This window comes from Meleagris gallopavo, chromosome 6 (assembly GCF_905368555.1).
Source record: "Meleagris gallopavo chromosome 6, MGAL_WU_HG_1.1, whole genome shotgun sequence".
In the NCBI taxonomy this organism is placed as follows: Eukaryota; Metazoa; Chordata; class Aves; order Galliformes; family Phasianidae; genus Meleagris; species Meleagris gallopavo.
In genome coordinates, this window is record NC_139409.1 from 28,252,510 (window position 1) to 28,272,742 (window position 20,233).

General features: G+C 40.0%; 1 protein-coding gene across 1 annotated transcript; it reads left to right on the forward strand.

The window, feature by feature from the left end:
• The first annotated feature begins 2,920 nt into the window (after positions 1-2,920).
• On the forward strand, positions 2,921-19,807 carry TSPAN13 (tetraspanin 13). Its single transcript, XM_085226144.1, has 6 exons — positions 2,921-3,133; positions 15,313-15,480; positions 16,205-16,285; positions 17,349-17,462; positions 17,780-17,890; positions 19,073-19,807. The coding sequence occupies exons 1-6, from the start codon at positions 3,071-3,073 to the stop codon at positions 19,145-19,147; spliced, it is 612 nt and encodes a 203-aa protein (XP_085082270.1). The 5' UTR covers positions 2,921-3,070; the 3' UTR covers positions 19,148-19,807.
• Positions 19,808-20,233: the final 426 nt, after the last annotated feature.

Here is a 20,233-nt window from a genome sequence, read left to right on the forward strand (position 1 = left end):
GCCAATTCACACTGCTTGTCGCTCCTCCTGTTGCCAGCAGTGGCATTGAAAGGCAGCAAAGAAGGGCAGGAGAACAAAGAGAGTGCAAGGAAGTGGAGAATAGGCATCAGAAACGTGGGGGAAGAGCAGGAAAGGGCAAGCTCTGCTCTTGGTTGTTCCAGGCAGCTCTGCATTATTGTAGCATGGGAGTGCAGCATTTGTCCCCTATAAAGAAAAAGGGTGGAGAGACAAATACTCAGAGTCCTCATTTGGAGCAGCTGTTTAAACAACTAAGCTTTAAAAAGATAAAAATCAAGCAGAAGTTTTCTACAAAGAACGAAAGATTCTTCCCCAACTGCAGAAGAGCCCTTTGGAAACTAACAATGTGAAATTATCCATTAAAAAAAAAAAAAAATTAAGACAGTCTAGTTCCAGCCAGAGCCAGAATGAGAACAAAGTTTCAGCCTGATAGGAACAGCAGTACTGATGTACTTCCGACCACCACCAGAAGTGACAGCACTTAGCACTGCTCAGCAATGGAACAGCAAGTTGTATGCTAAACCTAAACGTGCTGGTCCAAGTTTGTTCTATAACTTGTGAACAGAATTGGAGAGGTGAGGGGAGAAAAAACCCAGACCCGGGCTACATTCATTTGTCACAGCTCTATTTACTTAATTGAAGCCTGTGATGACCTGTACCAGATGTGATGTGCCCTGTAGAGTTTATAACTGCCCCAAATGGGTACAAAACAAGCTGCAGAGGTTATGATGCCTACTTGGATCTGAAGGAGTAATCTTGTATTAGGCTGCACTGTAAGAGCTGTGTCCCTTGGTAAGAAATACTGGCATTAATTAACAACATGAAGGTGCATCTTTTAATAATTAATAGGGAAAGAGATCTTCTTAGAAGAAGGGCAGTGGGTGATAGTATTGAATAATTCAGCCTGATAACAAAAGGAACAATGGTACAGTAACTTTATACCTAAGTATTTGCAACAAAATCCAACAAAAAACATTTGATAGGCTGATGGCTTCTTGTGTTTAGGAAAGCGTATACATTTGAGGTACTGTTTCCTATTGAGAAGGCAACAAACCATTCAAACCATTTCTGAAATTGGTCTTTGCAACAAAACTAAAAGGAAACTGCATCCAAGAAAGTGATTTTCTACTGGCTTTGCCTTCTGGTGGGTTTGGGCCCCAAAAGAACAGAATGGTGGCCCAATAAGGCCAGTAACCCAAGTCAGTAAAAATGTATCCTCAGTAAGCCCAATTGCCTGCAAAATCAAAGCAGCTTAATTAGCAAGGGAAAAAGAAAACACAAAGTATTTTTCACTCAACCCGTCACCTTGCAAAGCTCCAGCAGCAGAGACAGACTGTGTCTGACAAGTTTAGAAACAAACAGAAACCTTCAGCAGCTGTTGCGCATTCAGATTTAATTTGTGGTCACAAACATTGGAGAATTTTTAATTTGTTGCCTGGCTAGCAGCTGAGAGATAGATGTGTATCAGCAAAAGAGCCACCAGTCTTCATCATTTCATGAGGGGGGGGGGGGGGGAAGCGTTTTATTTAATTGCAGAAGTCTGGCAAAATATCAAAGAGCATGAGAAAAAAGATGTTTCCAAAAAAGATCTGAGTGACAGCCCAGGAAAGACAAAGGCTGCTGCTGTTCAGCCTCTCTGTCTCACTGCTGGCAGGGACTGATAGCTTGCTGTGGCTTTCCTTAGCAGACGGCTGCCAGCCAAATTACAAAGAACAAAATGTTTTTGGAATTTCCTTCTTAAATTGTTTTGATGACAAGTTCCTATTAAGAATTGCTGTGAATTCATCAGAAAGAAGATGCAGCTTCCGCTGCTGACCAGGAACCAACCACCACCAGCAACTTCTCTAGAACCAAACCCTGATGGAGTGAGGCTGCAGTGCTGTGTACCAGCACAAACATCACAAGTGATCCTGGCTGGAGGAACACCATGCTCTTTATGAAACCCAAAAAAGATAAGAATATGTCTTGGATCCTAATCCTGCAATGGTGTACACACCAAAGCAGTTCATAATAATTGCTGAAAGGAGATCGAGGTGAGGGTTGGCCTCTTCTCCCAGGTAACAGCAATAGGATCAGGAGTAACGGCTTTTAGTTGTGCCAGGAGAGATTAAGGCTGAATATTAGGAAAAAACATTATCTGAAAGAGCAGCGATGCATTGGAACAGGCTGCCCAGCGCAGGTGGGGGTCACTGTTCCTAGGGGCGTTCAAGAGCCATGTAGATGTGGCACTGAGGGACATGGTCACTGAGAATGGTGGGGATGGGCTGACTGTTGGACTAGATGACCTTGGAGAACTTTTCGAGCCCTAGTGATTCTATGATTCCACAGCAGGCACAAGCTTTTAGAGAGTTCCAGTGAGCAGGAGCAGCGCTCCAGTCCATTGGAAAGAGCATTAGAACATTGGTAAGACTGTTGGGAAGCAATAGAGACAGATCACTGTTTGACTACCTGCAATAAAAAAGTATTTAATTCTCAAGGGAAGGAAATACACATAGGTAAACTTGTTAAAAAAAAAAAAAAGTAAAGCACAGAAAAAAAAAATCGATAATAATTTTAATAAGAAATATACAGACAAACTGCTTGTAATACTGAAATGCCCCGGAAAAACAAATCCCCGAGTAGTTATTTTTGATTACACAAGGAATTAAGCCATCAAAGGTAGATATGGAAAAGGAAGGGAGGAACCTCCACGATTTCCCAAACAACAAAATGGCTGAGGAGATGCCAGACCTCCCCCCATCGCCCTCAGGTACCTGAGATCCTCCCTTCGCCCCCTCTGAGGACACATCTCCCCACCACCCCCCTCTCAGGTCCCGCCGCGGGGGCTAAGCCCTGTCAGCCCGGCTGGAGGTGGGCGGGCGGGCGGCAGAGCCCAGCCCCGGAGGAGAGCCGCCGCCTCCCAGCCCGCTCCTCGCGTCATTTCCATTTCTTTACCTTTACCCGGGAGCGGCCAACCAGCGGGCGCGGCGCCGGGCCCCGCTCACCTGCTGCCGGCGGCGGGGGCGGAGCGGCGGCAGCGGGCTCCTGCGGTAAGGCTCCCGGCGGCGGCACGATGGTGTGCGGCGGCTTCGCCTGCTCCAAGAACTGCCTCTGCGCCCTCAACTTGCTCTACACGGTGCGTGGGTCGGGGTAGGAAGGGAGGCTCGGGTTTGTCGCCGCGGAGACGCGGCTCTCCGGGATCGAAATCCAGAGCTCAGCCCAGGCCGGGAGGCCTCCAGCCTGCCAGGCCCCGTTTGGCTCTGCAGAGGGGAATCCCGGCGTGAGTGAGCGGGATTGGCTCCGTTGTTCCGAGGGTTTGAAACAAGTGCTTCTCTGCGGGGAGCCCCGTGTGGGCGCGCTGAGCCGCACAAAGGGGCTGAGTGGGGTCAGGGCGCGCCTTGCAGCGGGAGGTGAGCGCCGTGCCTGCCCGCCTTGCTGCTGAGAGCTGACATAACGCATCTTCTGGGAAGCTCCTGCCCTAAGGTAGATGCCTGCTTTCTTCTGGGCGACTTTCAGGATATATTTTCAATAGAAAGCTGTAAAATCTCCAATTGTAGTGTGGGCTTTTTTTTTTTTTTTTTTTTTCTTTCTCCTTATCTATTTTCAAATCGCACAGAAATAGAAAGAAACGGGGCTACGTGTAATGGCTTCCTCTTGCAGCACTTCTGGAAAGGTAATGTCCTCTGATAGTTCCTGTTGGCAGCCCGGTGTTGGACAGCTATGCTTGGAGGTAATGCACAGCACTGAAATTGGGTGAGCCGGGGCTGGCAGGCAGTGCCTGTGCTTTTCTGATAACAGCCTGATCCCTTCGTGAAAGTAAGGCAGGAGAGCAGGTCTTGTCACTGCTCATCAGAACAAACAGTTCTCATAGACAGCAGTTATTGGACCTGATGGTAATCCCTAGGACAGAGTGTGAGTGGATGTAGAAACGCCTGTGTTGAAGCCAGAATTACTTATTAATGAGCATCACCTTGTATTTTAAATATATTGCTTTGGAAAAGAGCAGAACAAAACCCTTTAGCATTGGAGAGTCTGTGCTGTTGCATGCGTTACTTAGAGGAGCTTGCAGAGCAGATGATGTCCCTAAAAAAAAGTCTCTGGAGCATGCATAGTGTGCCTGGCTTACCTGCTGGAAGTCACTCAGGATGTCTGTGATGCTGTGCATTGCCCATGCCAGCCCTCAGCAAAGCAGAGGGGGCAGGTAGGCATGGCCTCATTTGCCATCCGTGGTTGCAGGTAAGCATAGCATATACAGACTCCTCAAGGTGAAGGATTGCTCCACCCTTATTTTTCAAACAAACCAGAGATAATGCAAAAGGTTCTCTTTTTCTTTTTTTTTTTCTTCTTTTTTTTCTTTTTCTTTTTCTTTTTCTTTCTTTCTTTTTCTTTTTCTTTTTCTTTTTCTTTTTCTTTCTTTCTTTCTTTTTCTTTTTTTTTTTTCTTTCTTTTTCTTTTTCTTTTCTTTTTTCTTTTTCTTTTTCTTTTTCTTTTTTTTCTTTTTCTTTTTCTTTTTCTTTTCTTTCTTGAGAGACAGAAGGTTGAAAGAAATCCAGATGGTTCTTTCTAACATAATGCATACACAAATCTCATTTTGAAATTTGTGGTCAGGGGGTATTGTTTTTTCTGAAGATATCATCTCTTGTTCTTACAGCCAAAAATTAACCAGATCAAAAGGAGCTGGTAGGTCTTCTGAGCATATTTAGCCTCAAAAAGAGGTGATCTAATCCCTGAGACCTCCATACTTCTCTTTGTAATACCTGCACAGTGCACCTATGACCTGAATCTTGCCTGATGTCTCTGAGCAGAATTTACTTTGTGGGTGTCACTTGATATTTTTCCATGCATATAACATATGCTTTTCCAAGAGGAAGGAATTACTTTGAATCAGCATAACTAGAACATCCACCTGTTATTTCTTGTGTCACCTATTAAGGATAGGCAAATTTAAGGTGAACACTTTTCATTTCTGAGTTGCAGAAATAACATGAAATGTTTAGTAAGCCTGGAGGAATTGATCTTGCAGAATGCATGGACCTCTCTGCTTTTGGGTTAAATAAAACCCTGACAATGCAACGATTCGGTTTTTCTGAACAGGAAAAACGTGTGGAAGACTACCAAGAACAAGAAGTTAATCTTTTTAAACAACAGTAATTCACAGCAATAATTGGTGGGAGGACCAGTGAGGGAGGTAGAAGCTTGATTAGGTAATGCTTGAATGTTTTTCTGCTAGCACTGATTTGTGTCTGTGTCACATGCTTGGAATAAATTATCCCTCAGAACTAATGTCAGGGATTGCAATTTATATTCTGCTTTTTTTTTTTTTTTTTAATTTTTAAGTACTCCTAGAGTATCTTGGATTTTTAAAACAACAAATTAGGATATAGGAGCCTGATCTTGTTGTTGATGCTGTCTTGATCTACTTTTTATGGTAGTGCACCAAGGAAAATATATGTTCTGGCAGTAATCAGTTAAGGCAAGAAACCAGAAACCAGCTAACCTAATTGCTCACTTACCTTTCCTTTCAGATGATGTTTGCTGGCTGATGCCTTTTGGTTCTTCTCTGGTCTAAATATCCTTAGGCTCAGATTCCATTTTTAAATTTGTCTTGTATGAACACGTCTGGTATCTATGCTGACTTCATATGGTTCCTCATGTGTACAAGAAGAGTGCAGAAAAATAACTGAGGCTCTTGACTTAGTATGCATAAAGTGAAATATATTTCTGGAATTAGGTTTGAAGTGAAAGAGCTGTTTGTCTACATACAAGTACTAGTTTTGGGTATATGACCAATTTTATCTTTATGTAGTTGATCATATTCTTGTTTCCCTTTGAGCAGCAGACTGGTGCAAACTGTTCAAAATGGCTGCCCACAGAATTCAGCAGCTTTCAAGGATACACACATAACTAAAGCCTTCTTATCTCTCTCCTATTTGTTGACATAGTAGAGAGGACAGATGCCATCCAGAGGGACCTGGACATAATCAAAAAGTGGGCACACAAGAACCTAATGAGTTTTAACCAAGGCTATGTTCAAGGTGTTACACTTGGGTTGAGGCAGTCTGAGATAGGAGTACAGATTGGGAGAACTCGCTGAGGGCAGCCTTGCAGAGAAGGACTTGAGTGTCCTGATGACAAAAAAGCTGGACTTGAGCCAGCAGTGTGTGCTTGCAGCCCGGAAGGCCAAAAGTATCCTTGGCTGCATCAAAAGAGCAGCGACCAGCAGGGTGAGGGAGATGAGCATCCCTCTCTACTCTGCCCTTGTCAGGCCTCACCTAGAGTACTGAGCCTGGAGCCCTCTGTACAGGAGGGATGTGGAACTGTTGTAGCAGGTCCAGAGGAAGGCCTTGAAGATGATCAGAGGACTGGAGCACCTCTCTTGTAAAGAAAGGTTGAGAGAGTTGGGTTTATTAAGCTTGGAGAAGAGAAGACTCTGAGGAGACATCACTGCAGTCTTCCAGTACTTGAGGGGCACTTACAAGCAGGAGGGGGACTGACTTGCTACGTGGCCTGATAATGATAAGACAAGAGGGAATGGCTTTAATCTAAAAGAGGGGAGTTTTATCTTAGGTGTTAGGAAGAAATCCTTTACTTGGAGAGTGGTGAGTCCCTGGCACAGGCTCTCTGGAGAAGCTGTGGATGCCCCATCCCTGGCGGAGTTCAAGGCCAGTTGGGTGGAATCCTGGGCAGCCTGAGCTGGTAGATGGTAGCCCTATCCATGTCAGTGGGTTTGGAAGTAGATAGTCTTTAAGGTCTCCTCTAATCTAAGCCATTCTATGATTATCTTGCAGGTATAAGAACCCTGGTGTTTGCTGGCCTCACCAATATTTGCTCGCTTTATTCAGACAAGGATTTCCTTAAGCAGACAGTGTTCCTCCCGAGAAGACTTGAGTAATTCTGTTCAAGTGTGAACAGTTGATATCTTATTTCAAATCAGATTCTCAGAAAGGAAAGGGAAATTCCTGTGTCTTGGCAAGTGATGAAAGATGGAAACAGTAGCTGGGCAACAAGATTAAATGTATTCAAATTAAAGATTAAAAAAAATACTGACAGTTCTTTTGGTTGGTAGGTGCTGCTTTTATCACCTGAGCAGCCACTGAATTCTTCCTGCAGCAGCAAACATCTCACATTTTCCTTTGTTTTGATGAGCAGGCTTCCAGTTTTTCTTAAACCTGGAAGTGGCTATTTGATTTAAAGTAAAACATATGTGCAGAATTTTAATGGTAAACCATTTTTAGTACCACAGACTTAGCGCCGTAAGAGCATCCAAATTATAACGTTAGAAAGAGCCTTATTAAAGTCATTTATTTTTTAGAGTACTTTGCTCTCTGAACTTGTTTCTAGCCTGCCTATTCCTTGCATCATTTCAAACTATTGGAATTCAAGGTTTTTCTTCCCCCCCGCTTCCCCCTTCTATTGATGTCTGTTCTCTCAGTGCAGAGTTATTGCTCTGTTCCTGCTATCTGTCACCTTTGTCAAGACTGCTTTCCTTGCATTATGTAAATATGCAAAGATGAGGAGAAAAAGTCCTGGATTTGGGCAGCTGTGCCTGGCATCTCCAGTCTTTCAGTGTTTCAGTGCCAAGAATTTGCCCCATTGCCAGCCCGTGTGGGGTTGGCTGACACCTTGTCCCCGTTGGGTGCTCGGCATGCAGGGCAGCTCGCCTTGGAGCTGCCTCTGCCTTTTCCAAGGACATGGTGAAGGCAGCACTATGAACTGTGCCATCTATTCTTGATGTGCAAATCAGGCAGCGGTAGGGAAGCTCCCAAGCACGTGGCAGGGGAGGTCAGTGGACTTAGGCTGTTTGTTTTCATTGGCTTTTTGGGAAGGTTTCTGTGGTTGTGCTTCAGAATACAAAAGAATGACTACAGCAAAAAGTAATAACGAAATGTTTTGTCAGAAAACATGCTCAGATGTGCTGCGTGTCAGTTGGTATCCAAAATGACAGGCCATTTGTGGTAGCATGGTTAGAAATTAAACGTGTTGGATTTCTAGATCAAGTGTGAGAGGGATTTGTATTTACACTTGCCTCATACAGAGAGCTGCAGCTGGAACCAGGAAGGCTGAGCTTGCTTAGTGACAGAACTGGAGAATGGCAGGCTGCAGGAGGAGAAGGTTACATGGAACATGGCATGGCTTGATATCACTGATTTTTTTAGCCATTCTAGCAGTGCAAGTAGACACTATTATAATTTAAAACAAGCATGGAGTAGAGAAGCACTTGGACTGTTCAGAAGTAGCCTTAAATCATTAATAGTAGCTTAAATCATTGATTGTCTGCTGCTATTTTCAGATTGAGGGAGAGCCATGTTTGGAAGAAGGATCTGTGAGATCACTGGGCTTCCTGAAAATGTTTCCCATCTCAAAGTCAATAAGTAAACATTGTGGCCGATAAGTGTTCCTGCCACACAGCTTCAAGGCTTCAATTTCTAAAACCTAAAGGGTACAAAATGTGTTAAATCTCATTGCTTATTTTAACATTAAAGAAGCTTGTTATGTGATCAACAATGATTTGATAATAATTATTGGCCAGTAGCATGAAGAACTCTGTATTCAGCCATCTGACCAAAGGAACTGGGTTCTGAGATAAGAGACAGGAATGTTGCCCTTCACATAAATGTCTTGCTCCACATCACGTCCTTTCAGCTGTTCAGTAACCAGACTACTGATTGCTCCCCACTTAAATAAGTCTCTGAAAGGTGAAAGGTTCTGCTTTCTGTTGGAAGTATTTTGGAAGATGCTCAGCCCCAGCTTTGCTTTTGATAAAGCTGAAGAAGTACTGAGAGGAGGTAAAGTTGCTTACAGATTGGATAGCTTGCAATTGTGATAGAAATTAGTCTCACTTAGTCTTATTTTGTTGCAGATGAACATTGTGCTGCCTGCTATATTAACAGATGAAGTGCAGGGGACCGGAGGAATTGTCCTATAGATTCTCTATTGCTGTGCAGAAATGATTGAGCAAGAGTGGAGCATGCTAGAAATCTGACTTCAAAATCAATAGCAATTGAGGTTTAAATTCTGAAGCCCCTTAAAATAGATGTTGTGAACATGAATTCACATACGTAGAGAGGGGTTAGGCAGGCTGGATATCAATGTGTGTAACCTCTCTGATTTTAGTTCCTGTTCTGTATGCAGCCTGACTGTTCTCCTCTAAATATTTCCTTTGCTGATAACAGTGTGAATGCTTTATAATCTCTTTACCCAGAAGTACTGAGGCCATATTTCTTGACATTTAAGTTCCAAGATGTAGTTTTTACTAACGTCTTTTTGGGCTGAGACTACAAGGAAACACTGTGAGTACTAAATTCTGTGTATGACTTGCCTTCTAACAAACAAGCAGTTCAAGCTAGATGAAATGCTGGAAAGTTGCTGGAAAGTCATAATAGCAGATTTGTTTATGGCATGCCATTGAAGGAAGGAGGAACTGTTTTGGGCATTGGAATCGTTTGTTGGTGTGGTCAAGTGAAGTCATTTCTCTGTATCTTGGTTTTTTCTTTTTTTAACGTGGAGCATAACCTTGTGGAGAAGTACACAAGGGATAAGCATGATGAGAAATACATTTATCCAGTGTAGTAGTGGGGCAAATGAGCAACCATGTGCACAGGAGAACTTGAACATCAGAGATATTTCAAAATAACAACTTATAGGTGAAGAAGAAATTCTTTGTGACAGAAGCTGAAGTCATCATGAGTTTGCTGGTCCTCTTCTCCAGTTAACTTACTGTTAACACAATCAAGCATTAGCCTTTATAATATTTATAAGGCAAAAGGAAACCCAGACAACTCTATAAATTACTATTTTAAACCCATCTAAAAGTAAAGAAGATGACATTCTCATAACTTGCAATATCCTTTAAGTGTGACATATATGTATATATGTGTACATATAACTAAAAAAACCCACATTAATATGTAATGGAAGATGCTTAAAATGGAATCTGATCCCTTACACTCATCTTGAACTTACAGTCCCTAAAGCCTCTCCTATGGAGATGCTGACATAAGAATAACATTTAGTCTATAGGCAATATGCTTTGTTCTCTTAATTATCATTTTCAGACTCCATAGAAAAAGTATTTGGCCTCATAGTGAAAACTACTGCACTTCTCTTAGGACTCATGCTGCCTGGAAGTCTGCTCAGGGAAAGCACGGACTTAATTTCAAATGAATGAGTGATATATTGGATTATGCTAAGCCTGTGCTTGTGTGTGCATTTTTAAACAAGGTTGCTGGAGTTTGTATTGGTGAAGTTACTGTATAGCAAATGAGGGTTTGCAATTGAGAGTGCTGCTGTTAACTATCCACACACGCACACACTTCCTCTGGCGCTGTTTTCTCCAGTTTGAGGACAGTACGTGCCTGTAGCATCTTTGTGAGACAACTTTCACTAGTTTGAGATTGCAATACATTCTTTTGCTCTTAATGCCTATTTACTCCCTATGTAAGCTTGCCATAAGTGGATGGGACCATTTATATCTCTTTGTAAGTACTTCTGAAGAATCATTCATTTCTCTTTTATTGAGGACAGCTTGTAAGAAGAGAAAAGGAAAGAGGACAGAGTTCTAGGAAATGATTGCAGACTCTATTGAAGTGGTTCAGAGAAGTCTTTGGTCAATGCTAAATCCAGCCTCTATTCTTCTGGTAAGACTTCAATTTCTAGTGAGGAGAGTGGCAAGGTTTCTATGGTGGAGCAGCCAGTGGCAGTGTGGGAGCGTTGGCTGGGGGCAACTTTGGAGCTCATCTGCTCCGGGTAGGACTGTGAGCAGTGCTGGGTTGACAGCCTTTATCTACCTGAGTCTTGAGAACCTTTGAGAACAGCACCTTTGAGAAGCACCAAACCAACTTGCAGATGGTTTTGTTTTTTTGTTTTTTGTTTTTTTTTGTTTTTTTTTTTGATGTCCAGAACCTTTCAAGCCATTACCTCATGGCTGTTGGATTTGTTTTGCTGTCAGTAAGTCCCAAGAAGAGTTTGCCTCCGTTGGTTTTGCAATGGTCCTTCATTTTCAGCTGCTATTAGGTTACCCTTGAACTACTACCTCTTCGTCAGACTGAACAAACCCAGCTCCATTGCATGATTTTCAGACATCACTCTCAAGGCTCCAGGCCACTTGGTGACCCTTTCCAGTTTCTCCCATTCTTTTCTACCTGGGAGGTTTGAAATTGAACTCAGTACTTAATGCTGGTGAAGCTGCAGTGTGAGTTTCCTTTGATCCCACTCCTCTTGACTTTCCCTTCGTGGCGAGAGCAGACTCTTGGCTCCCATTCCACTTGGCAGTCTGTGTGATCTGCAGCTCTATCTCATCAAGGCTGCTCAGCCAGTCTGTTCCCAAGATGCACAGATGCAATCCTGGTGCAGAATTTTGCACTTTGTGAGATTTCTCTTGGCTCACTCCTCAAGTTTATCAGGTCTGTCTGAACTGAACCTCTGCTATTTGAAGGTTGCTCTTTCTTTTTCACTATCATCCACTGATTTTCTGAGGATTCACTCCATCTCATTGCTCAAGTTGTCTATAAAGATACTGTGTAATATCAGCCCCTCTATGAACCCCCTTACTAGCTTCCAGCTGGATACTGAGCCATCCAGTACTAGCCTTTAACTCAGCAGTCCATCCAGTCTCCATTCAATTGTACAGGCCACTCCTTTTTCCAATCTACACTTGTCCAGCTTGAGAATACTGTGGGACAAATGGATTCTGGTTGTATTTAGTAGAAACTGGACTGTGATTTGATCTATTTTTAGTGGATTTATTAGGCTAATATTTGAAATACCAGTAATGAAGATTAGTTTTACATAACCAAAGATTTATGTAGATAAAATTGCATCTACATTGGAAACAGATTGGCAAACTTACTGGAAGCTTACATTTCTGATTTCCAAAGATGACATTATTTTCTCTGGGAGTAAGCTCCCAAAGCTGCTGCTGTGAAACAGCACTATGAAACTACATATATCTGTATTGTTCATTCTGTTAAGCAATGAATAACAGGGAAAAAATGCTTTTATTCTTCTGGGGTGGGCCTTGAGGACAAAAGAGTTGAAATGCTCAATTTACAAGATAGAGTTTATTTCTTGAAGATCTGCATCTGAGCAATTAATTACACCTGCAGCCCAAATTGGTAACTACTGACCTGCACGTCTGATATTTCCTTGGCAGCCGCCTCTTGACCAGAAACCAGAAGGGATGATTCGGAGTGCCAAAATGAAAGAATAACAACCATTTATTTCATCTATCTTTCAACATGCAGAAGGAGGCACCAGCATAATCCTAAGTCTGTTTTGAAAAATGGCTTTCTGTCTCCATTTCAGTTTTAAAATGCAAGGTCAATTTTACACATTTTCAAGTGGCCAGAAGTAGAATAGTTGATAGTGGCTTTCATCCACACGATGTGTGACTGATTGGATGAAGTACTTCTACATTGCTTGCCAGCCAGAGCCCAGTGGCATGGACCTGTGATCATAATGAATTTCCAGATGTTTTAAGGAACTGGACAGCAATTAGCTTCCTATAGGAATAGAAAATTACTGTTCTCAAAGAGAATATAAAACTTTTTTTTTTTTTTCCTGCCTAATTCTTGAACATTTGAGGTTGAACAACAGATTTTAAGCCTGGAATATTTTCTCTATTGAAAACTGACACAGTTTTCAATAGATTTAGTATATAATAGATTCAACAAAGTATATAATAGATTCAACAGATTTAGTATATAATTCTTAATACCAGAAAAGTTTTTTGGGCAAGAGAGCCACAGTAATAACTTCTAGTGTCACACAGCTTAATTTCGTGTACACATATTTTAGGTTATGGAAGGTGAGGGAATTAACAGCAGCAAGAATGGTACACTGCTGCTCCAACACTGCATGTATCTAACAGATATTTTAGGCTCAGATTTTGGTTTTGATTTTGATGCTTGTAGGAATAAAATTGATTTAATCATTTTAGACTTGACAAATGGCTAAACAAAGATCTGAACAGATAAATATTTTCAAGCATAGCTGAGGCAGAAGAAAGAAGCCTGGATAAAAGTGATTAGGTGATGCTTTTCCTACTTTTTTGGCTTTCCTTTGTGGAATAAATTGAAATGTGGCACATTTTGAGGTTCTTCTTGAGACAACACCTTGAAGAGCTATGTGGTGGCGTGTAAGTTCAGTGCTTTGAAGCTGATGCGGAGTACGGGATGTAGAATTATAGAAACATTTGGGATGGAAGGGACATATAAAGGTCATCTGGTCCAACCCTCCTGCAGTGAATGGGGATATCTGCAGCTAGATGTGGTTGCTCAGGGCCCAACCAGCCTGACTCAGCTGTTTCTGATTGGAAATTGAGTTATGTGATTTCTTTTGTTGTTCACTTCTGACGCTTATGTAGTAAGATAACTCTTCCCAGTGGTATCAGACAATGCAATAAAGTGAATGGGCATAGATCAGGATGGATAGATCTTAACTGATTAGCAAAGCTAATTTTTAGCAGTAACATTATGCAGTTCATAGCCCTGTGCTGCATGCAATCAGAAAATCTGTCTGTGTCGGAGCCAAGGCTTTTATGTTGTTTTCTTTCCTCTTCCCTGTAGTTTAGATTCATAACAACTTGGCACAGTGTTTTGGTTTTAACTTAATGTGATGATTAAGGCTTTTTGTTTAGGAGAAGCAAAACTAATGTGAATTAATCCTGAAACTATACTTATTATTGAAAAATTTCCTTGACTTTGATACCATTCTTTTGTCTCTTCATGCGGTGAAAGGAAGATGTAGGTATGGCAAATCCTTGTATTCTTGTGGCCTGTCTTAAATTTCTCTTGAAGATTACTGGCTTTTTGTAAAAACTTTTCTGAGGCATTGTCCTCTTCGAACACAAGTGGAAGAAAACACCCACCATGTTTTGATCTTGATGAGCATCACAACTCGTTTTACAACTTCCTTGATGTTCTCTAAGATTTCCATGTTTCAAAAGCAGCATTACACAGATCAGCCTTCTGAAAGGTACTGTAGCTGAAAAATACAGCTTCACCTGTTTTGTGTTGAAACCAAGAAAAGTGCCCTGCTTTAGGATAAACACACTGAAATGATGGCTAAGCTGGAAATTTACTTTAAAAAAAAAATATATATATATATATATATATCCCTCTGGATAAGCAGTAAAATGTCATAATACATCTTGTTTGGACAGAAACCAGTGAGCAACCGTAAATGCTTGCTTTGTATTTGTTGTGGAGTAAAATCATGGAGTTGCACTAAACTGAGCACATATTGGTTTTGATAATGATACACCTTCTGGGTATTTTCTGGTGAAGGCAAGCTTACGTAAATTTTAACCTCCCAAGTTGAGTTGATGCAATATAACAGAATGTAATAGATAATGTTATGCATGAGTCTGACAGGTTTGGATGAGAGCATTAGGCATCTTGTGTATTGGTCATCTGAGTTGGCTTTTTCTGCTGCTTACCTCCTGCTGTAACTCACTGCATGTTTCTTTGTAGCTTTTTATGTTGGATTTTTTTTTTTTTTTTTGGATGTTCTATGTTTTTGGTATGGAAACAGGAAAGGCTGGAGCTTCCTGCTTGCATAAACAATAAATTCCAGTAAAGTAACGGAGACAGATTCCACTTACCTTCCCTGAATACCATCTTTTAAAGGAAGGAAACGGCATAAGAGGGCTTTGGGCATTGAAATAGGATTGACTTCATAGTAGAGCTGTTTTCCTGACTAATTATGTAGCAAAGACAGGACACCTTTATTGTTTCATAACATGCAGTCCTTGAGATACAGATCTGAAAAATATATTTGTGTGACCTTGTTAACTATTGTGTTCTATCATATAAACTATACGTAATCTTCTGTAATAAATTAATGCAACTGTATTTCTGATTACAGTAAATTATGGCAGTGTACTCTCTTCCACGTCCAGAGCTGTGCAGCCATGCTTTCTTTAACTATTTCAGAAAACATCTAGGATTTTCATTCTTCTGTTCTATGAATTACAGCTGATGATTTTTATTTTATTTGTCAATTCTGTTATAATCTACACAAATTCAGTGTTTCTAGTCAATCACTGGTACACAACACAGCTCATCTTGTAGGTGGGCTAAGTTAGAACAACTCCACGTTGACAGTGTTGAAGAATATGTGAGCCTTAAAACATCTGGTACTTAAGTCACCTTTAGGATGAAGTGGAGAATTGGTTTGTTGAGAATTGTGCTACTTCTCTCTGTGCTGGAAAGAATCATACCTTTCTGATAACAGCTTTAACATAAAGAATGTAGTTGTGTGTAGATTGAACCTCTTCTACATGCAGACTAACTCTTTGTTTTCTCTTCCCTCCAGCTGGTGAGCCTGCTGCTGATTGGAATTGCAGCATGGGGAATTGGCTTCGGCCTCATCTCTAGTTTCAGAGTTGTTGGAGTGGCAATTGCTGTAGGCATCTTCCTCTTCTTCATTGCCTTAGTTGGATTGATTGGTGCCGTGAAACATCACCAAGTGTTGCTGTTCTTTGTATCCTTCAGTGTATTACATGGATTACGGCTTGGTTCAAGTTACGTGAACAATCTGCTCTGGTGGGCAAAGACACTTGTGGAAGGCAGAAATTCAGTCTTGTTTTGGTCTAATGCAGTCCAAATTAAGCATAATTCCCAGCTTTACCCTTCTTTTTTCATTCTAAAAATTTTGAAATACTTTAATTTTTTCAGAGTTTTTAAGGTGAGGCACTGTATCATAAATCCTTCTCACTGTGTGCTTAACCCTAAAGCAACCCTAAAGAATATGTGAACTACTACGTTATTTAACAGTGGAGGACAATGATATAGCCAGTGAAATGATTGGAGCTGGCAGAGGAATGCATAGTCATATGCTGCCAATAAGCACTTTCTTTTCATACCTACTTTTTAATTGTGAACTCAGATTAGAAATGAGCACAGGCCTTCTCAGCATGGTGCTTTGCTGTCCCTTTTTGTGTTATCAACACTGAATAAGCAGTCTGCTTTGCATAACAAACTTGTTCTATGCAGATGAGAGAAAAGATTAAATCAGATAATATTCTTATTTTTCTGGTTGTGGACTCCAAATAAATAACATGCTCTGCTTTGATACAATTTAATCTTTTCCACATCTAGTCAGAATTTATCTGTAGATTTTTGTTTCAGATGACCTGATTTAATCCAGTGATTATATATTCTGTAAGCAAAATTTTTGAGAATGCATCTTTAACTACTGCTTACAGTACATGATTATTCTTTTGCTAGTCTTCATTGTCCAGTTTTCTGTCTCCTGTGCCTGTTTGGCACTGAACAAGGAACAGCAGGTAAGAAATACTTCCTGATTTCTCAGTTAACCTATAGCATAACATTATTTCTTATTACACACAGACATGTGTGTATATGCATGCATGCATATATTTATATGTAGCCTTCCTCTAAATGAAGAGCATATATTTTAAGAAAATCTGCCTTCAAAAAACATAGAGTCATCTAGTTTGGAAAAGATCTTCAGGATCATCAAGTCCAGCCACCAACCTGACCCATTGAGTCCCATTACTAATCCACATCTCATAGTGGCTTGTCCATACAGCTCTTAAATCCCTGCCTTTCAGCTGTCCTTTAAAAATTGTTTTAGTTTTAAAGTTTCTGTCAAGGTTTTTGGTCACAAGTGTAGCAGCATAGTATCTTGATTATATCATGTCTTCATGAGTTCCAAATAAGCTGATGAAATCTACAGTAATCATAATGTAAAGTTTATAAAAACCACTGAATTGTTCTTATGTAATTGCAAAGGTGACAACTGTATTAGGTACAGATCAGATCTGTGAGAAAGAAAGACAACTTCTGTGGGGTATGGAGAATAATTCTTAATGCATAAAGAAGGGGCAAGACAAAATGATCTACTTCCTCTATGTGCAACAGAGTGATTTGTTTAAAGTCTGAGCAGTCCCAGTTAGATTAGTCACGTCTCATTACTAGTGCTCTTCTCAGGTTTAGGAAGAAGACTGGAAGAAAATGAGTTATGACCATTTATGACCAAACTTGCTGCTGTTAGGTGTTGCAATCTCATTAGCTATCCAGACTGTTTGAATGTTAAAGTCATTTTTTAATATATTATCCTGTTAGACATGGGGATCTGAAAGTTTTAATTGTAAAATGTTGTGTAATTGGTGGAGCAAAACTGGGTAAGCACAACAGTTTGTTTTGTGACTTCTTTCCATTGAATAGGTAGACACAAATAAGGTTTGTGTTTGAGATATATTTGGAAAACTCCTGTTTTGACTCTTGTGAGAGCAACAAAAAGGGATCATCTACTTTGCCTAGTATATTGGTTTCCACTGAGATAGAAAACAGTTCAATTAATGTGTTTTTGCTTATACCTTCCAGAGTCAACTTCTAGAGGTGGGATGGAATAACACTAAAAGTGCAAGAACAGACCTTGAGAGAAATCTGAATTGTTGTGGATTCAGGTTTTTTGATCCGAATGAAACCTGCTCCTCTGTAAGTTCTTTCTCTCATCCTGTTTGTTCCAAAATGCATAATTTCTTTCCTAGTTGAAGGCAGAGGTTTTTAACAAATCTGTACATTAGTTGTCACAATGATCCTAAGGTCCTTCCTTAACTTACTGGAAACCTTATTGCAGAGCACTCTTTAAAGGTTGTATTCTGTTGTCATTTCTGTGTTTGCTTTTCTGGAGTCTTAAAATTCTCAAAGTTTTGCCCATGGTTTGCAGTTTGCTACAGAGCTAACAAAATAGTGCCAATCGGTGAAGCATCATCAGAAAACAGGATGCAATTTTCTGTTTATGTCTGTTACAGGATTGTTTTAGAAGTCACCAGTGTCAACCATGTGCACCAATAATAGAAGAATATTCAGGAATGGTGCTCAGATTTGTTGGAGGCATAGGACTTTTCTTCAGTTTCACAGAGGTAAATGAATAGATTAGAAAACAGTGTGTTTTCCTCTCACCATTTTTTTTTTATTTTTATTTTTTTATTTTTTTTATTTTTAAATAAAAGCCGTAAAGTTTAGGTGTTTTATTACAGGAACTCCCAGTATTGTCTCATGTCTCAGGAGTCAAATCTAATAAGGTCAAAATTTTTCAGGCTGTCAGCTTGAAGTCTGACAAAAACAGGGCTGGGAGTATTTACAGCTTTCTGTTACTTACACTACAAACCATTGACTAGATACCTCATTGAAATGTGGTGCTGTAGATTTTGCAGAAAGCTAACTCATTAGGTTTACTTTTATCCAAAAGTAATGGACATGCTGTTGCTTTTGGTTTGTTTGTCTGGTCTTCGGGCTCCACATCCTGTCCTTCCAAGCTCTTTGTTTTTAGGTTGATTTTGTGGGTTTTTTTGGGTTGGCAAAGGAAGGGATTTTCTTTGGTGTCCCATACATTGCATGGAACAGTTTGATGACTGAATATTTTAAGCATGAGGTTTAAAATGTATAAACAAATATATATATTTGCTTTATCAATCAGTGAATAAAAATCCTCAGAGCAGATCTTTCATAACATGTTAAAATTCTGCGCCTACTGTGTAGTGCAGTTTTCAGACCATAGCTATTACATCAGCAAGAGATATAGCACATAAAGCAAAACCCATCTCTTACTTCTGCCCACATTTATTTACTAAAAAATTGTGAAATTGTGACCTCTTTACCTGAGGTATGGAGCAGAAGAGGGAAAAGGACAGAATTTGAAAATGCACTGGAAAAATAGCTTTATTCTTAAGCTGTAGCTTTAAAATGAAAAAAGAGTTTGAAGGATATTACTTTATCCTAAAAAGAGGTTTACAAATATTTATCATTTAAAGAGGGGAAAGAACAGTAATAGATGCTCCTATTATAAATACTCTTCTAAAACTGTATCTAAAAAGATACAGTTTTGTCCTTTCTTTCTGTGTTGTTAGATCTTTCTGAGAAAGGTGCATTATTTTTCTAATTAAGAAAGTTGTGTGGGGTTGTATTTTAGCAATAGTAAAATATCCTACACTCGTGCTGTAAATTTATTTTAAATGTAAAATTCTGATAATGAGTTTTGTGAAACTGTTGAAAGATAAGTGGGAGACCCTCTGCTTAATAATATCTTTGTGTTTTCCTTTCAGATTCTGGGAGTCTGGCTGACCTATAGATACAGGAACCAAAAGGATCCCCGTGCAAACCCTAGTGCTTTTCTTTGATAAGTTTATAAAGGACTGAATCTTCTTTCTGCATCCTCTACTTCAGAATACTAGATCTCCATAGTTTAGTGTTTCTCTGTAGTAGGGATACTCTGTGTACCAGAAGGAAAATTTACCTTCCATAAATTTGCAGTTTTCATCTTTAAATATTCACTGTTTTTCTTATAAGAATCACTATCTTGAAGTAGATTGGCGTATTCAGTAGCTGGGCAGAATCAGAATGCTGTTCTGAGTTGATAATTTTTTGTTAAAGACTTGGTAGTTGATGTGGTGAGCTCTATTCAGTGAGTTTTGAAGCACTGCTGGCTTCTCTGGTGTCCAAAAAAAAAAAACCCAAGTGTTTTCTGCTGTATTCATTAATTACAAAAATTCACCTCATTTCTCATTAGAATTACAAAAATAAATGGTGGGTGTTTAATGCTTGTTTGATTGTATGATTTGATTAGAATTTAGGATGAGTTCTAGTTGCATTCTGTGTCTAAATAATGGTCTCACTCTCTTGTTAAGGTTATAAAAAAGTTGAAGTTGTTGTTTTGTTATTTTCTGTACTGCACATGAGTGACTACTGTAATCTTCACCCCTTCCCTTCCCCGTTTGCTGTGGCTATCTGGAAGATTTAGATTTCTTTTTGAAAATAAAAGTACTTTATTTTTTACTGGATATTTTCACAATGAGAACAGTGAATGAATGTAATCTGCAGCTAATCAACTTGAACCTATTTTTTTCTTTGACATCAAAATGAAGTTTGGTATTTGCATGACATCAGAGTTGGTAGTGGTCTGGCATCTTGTTCATGTAAGAAACTTGACTTGGTGTTTGGAAAGTTGTACAAATATTTTTACAGATGGTGTAAAATTATTCTTGCAATAATTTAACAGTATTTATTCCTCTGTTGTCCACCTAAAAGTCTTGATTTGATGAGAGACTGAACACCAGAAGTGGGGGGGAACCAATTGTGTTTTCCACTAATTTGTTTTAAAAAGAGAAAAGAATTAAAGTTAAAATGTGCATCATTCACGTGCTGAGTGCTGTCTGAGCAGAAAGAAAGTGTAGTCCCTGGTCCAGCCTCTAACAGAAAAGATAGAT

Excerpts from the sequence above, each read along its gene's own strand:
- TSPAN13 (XM_085226144.1), top strand. The coding sequence starts at position 3,071 with ATGGTGTGCGGCGGCTTCGCCTGCTCCAAGAACTGCCTCTGCGCCCTC. Across the intron at positions 16,286-17,348 it reads CACTGAACAAGGAACAGCAG|AGTCAACTTCTAGAGGTGGG; the intron begins GTAAGAAATACT and ends TATACCTTCCAG. Across the intron at positions 17,891-19,072 it reads TTTTCTTCAGTTTCACAGAG|ATTCTGGGAGTCTGGCTGAC; the intron begins GTAAATGAATAG and ends TTTTCCTTTCAG.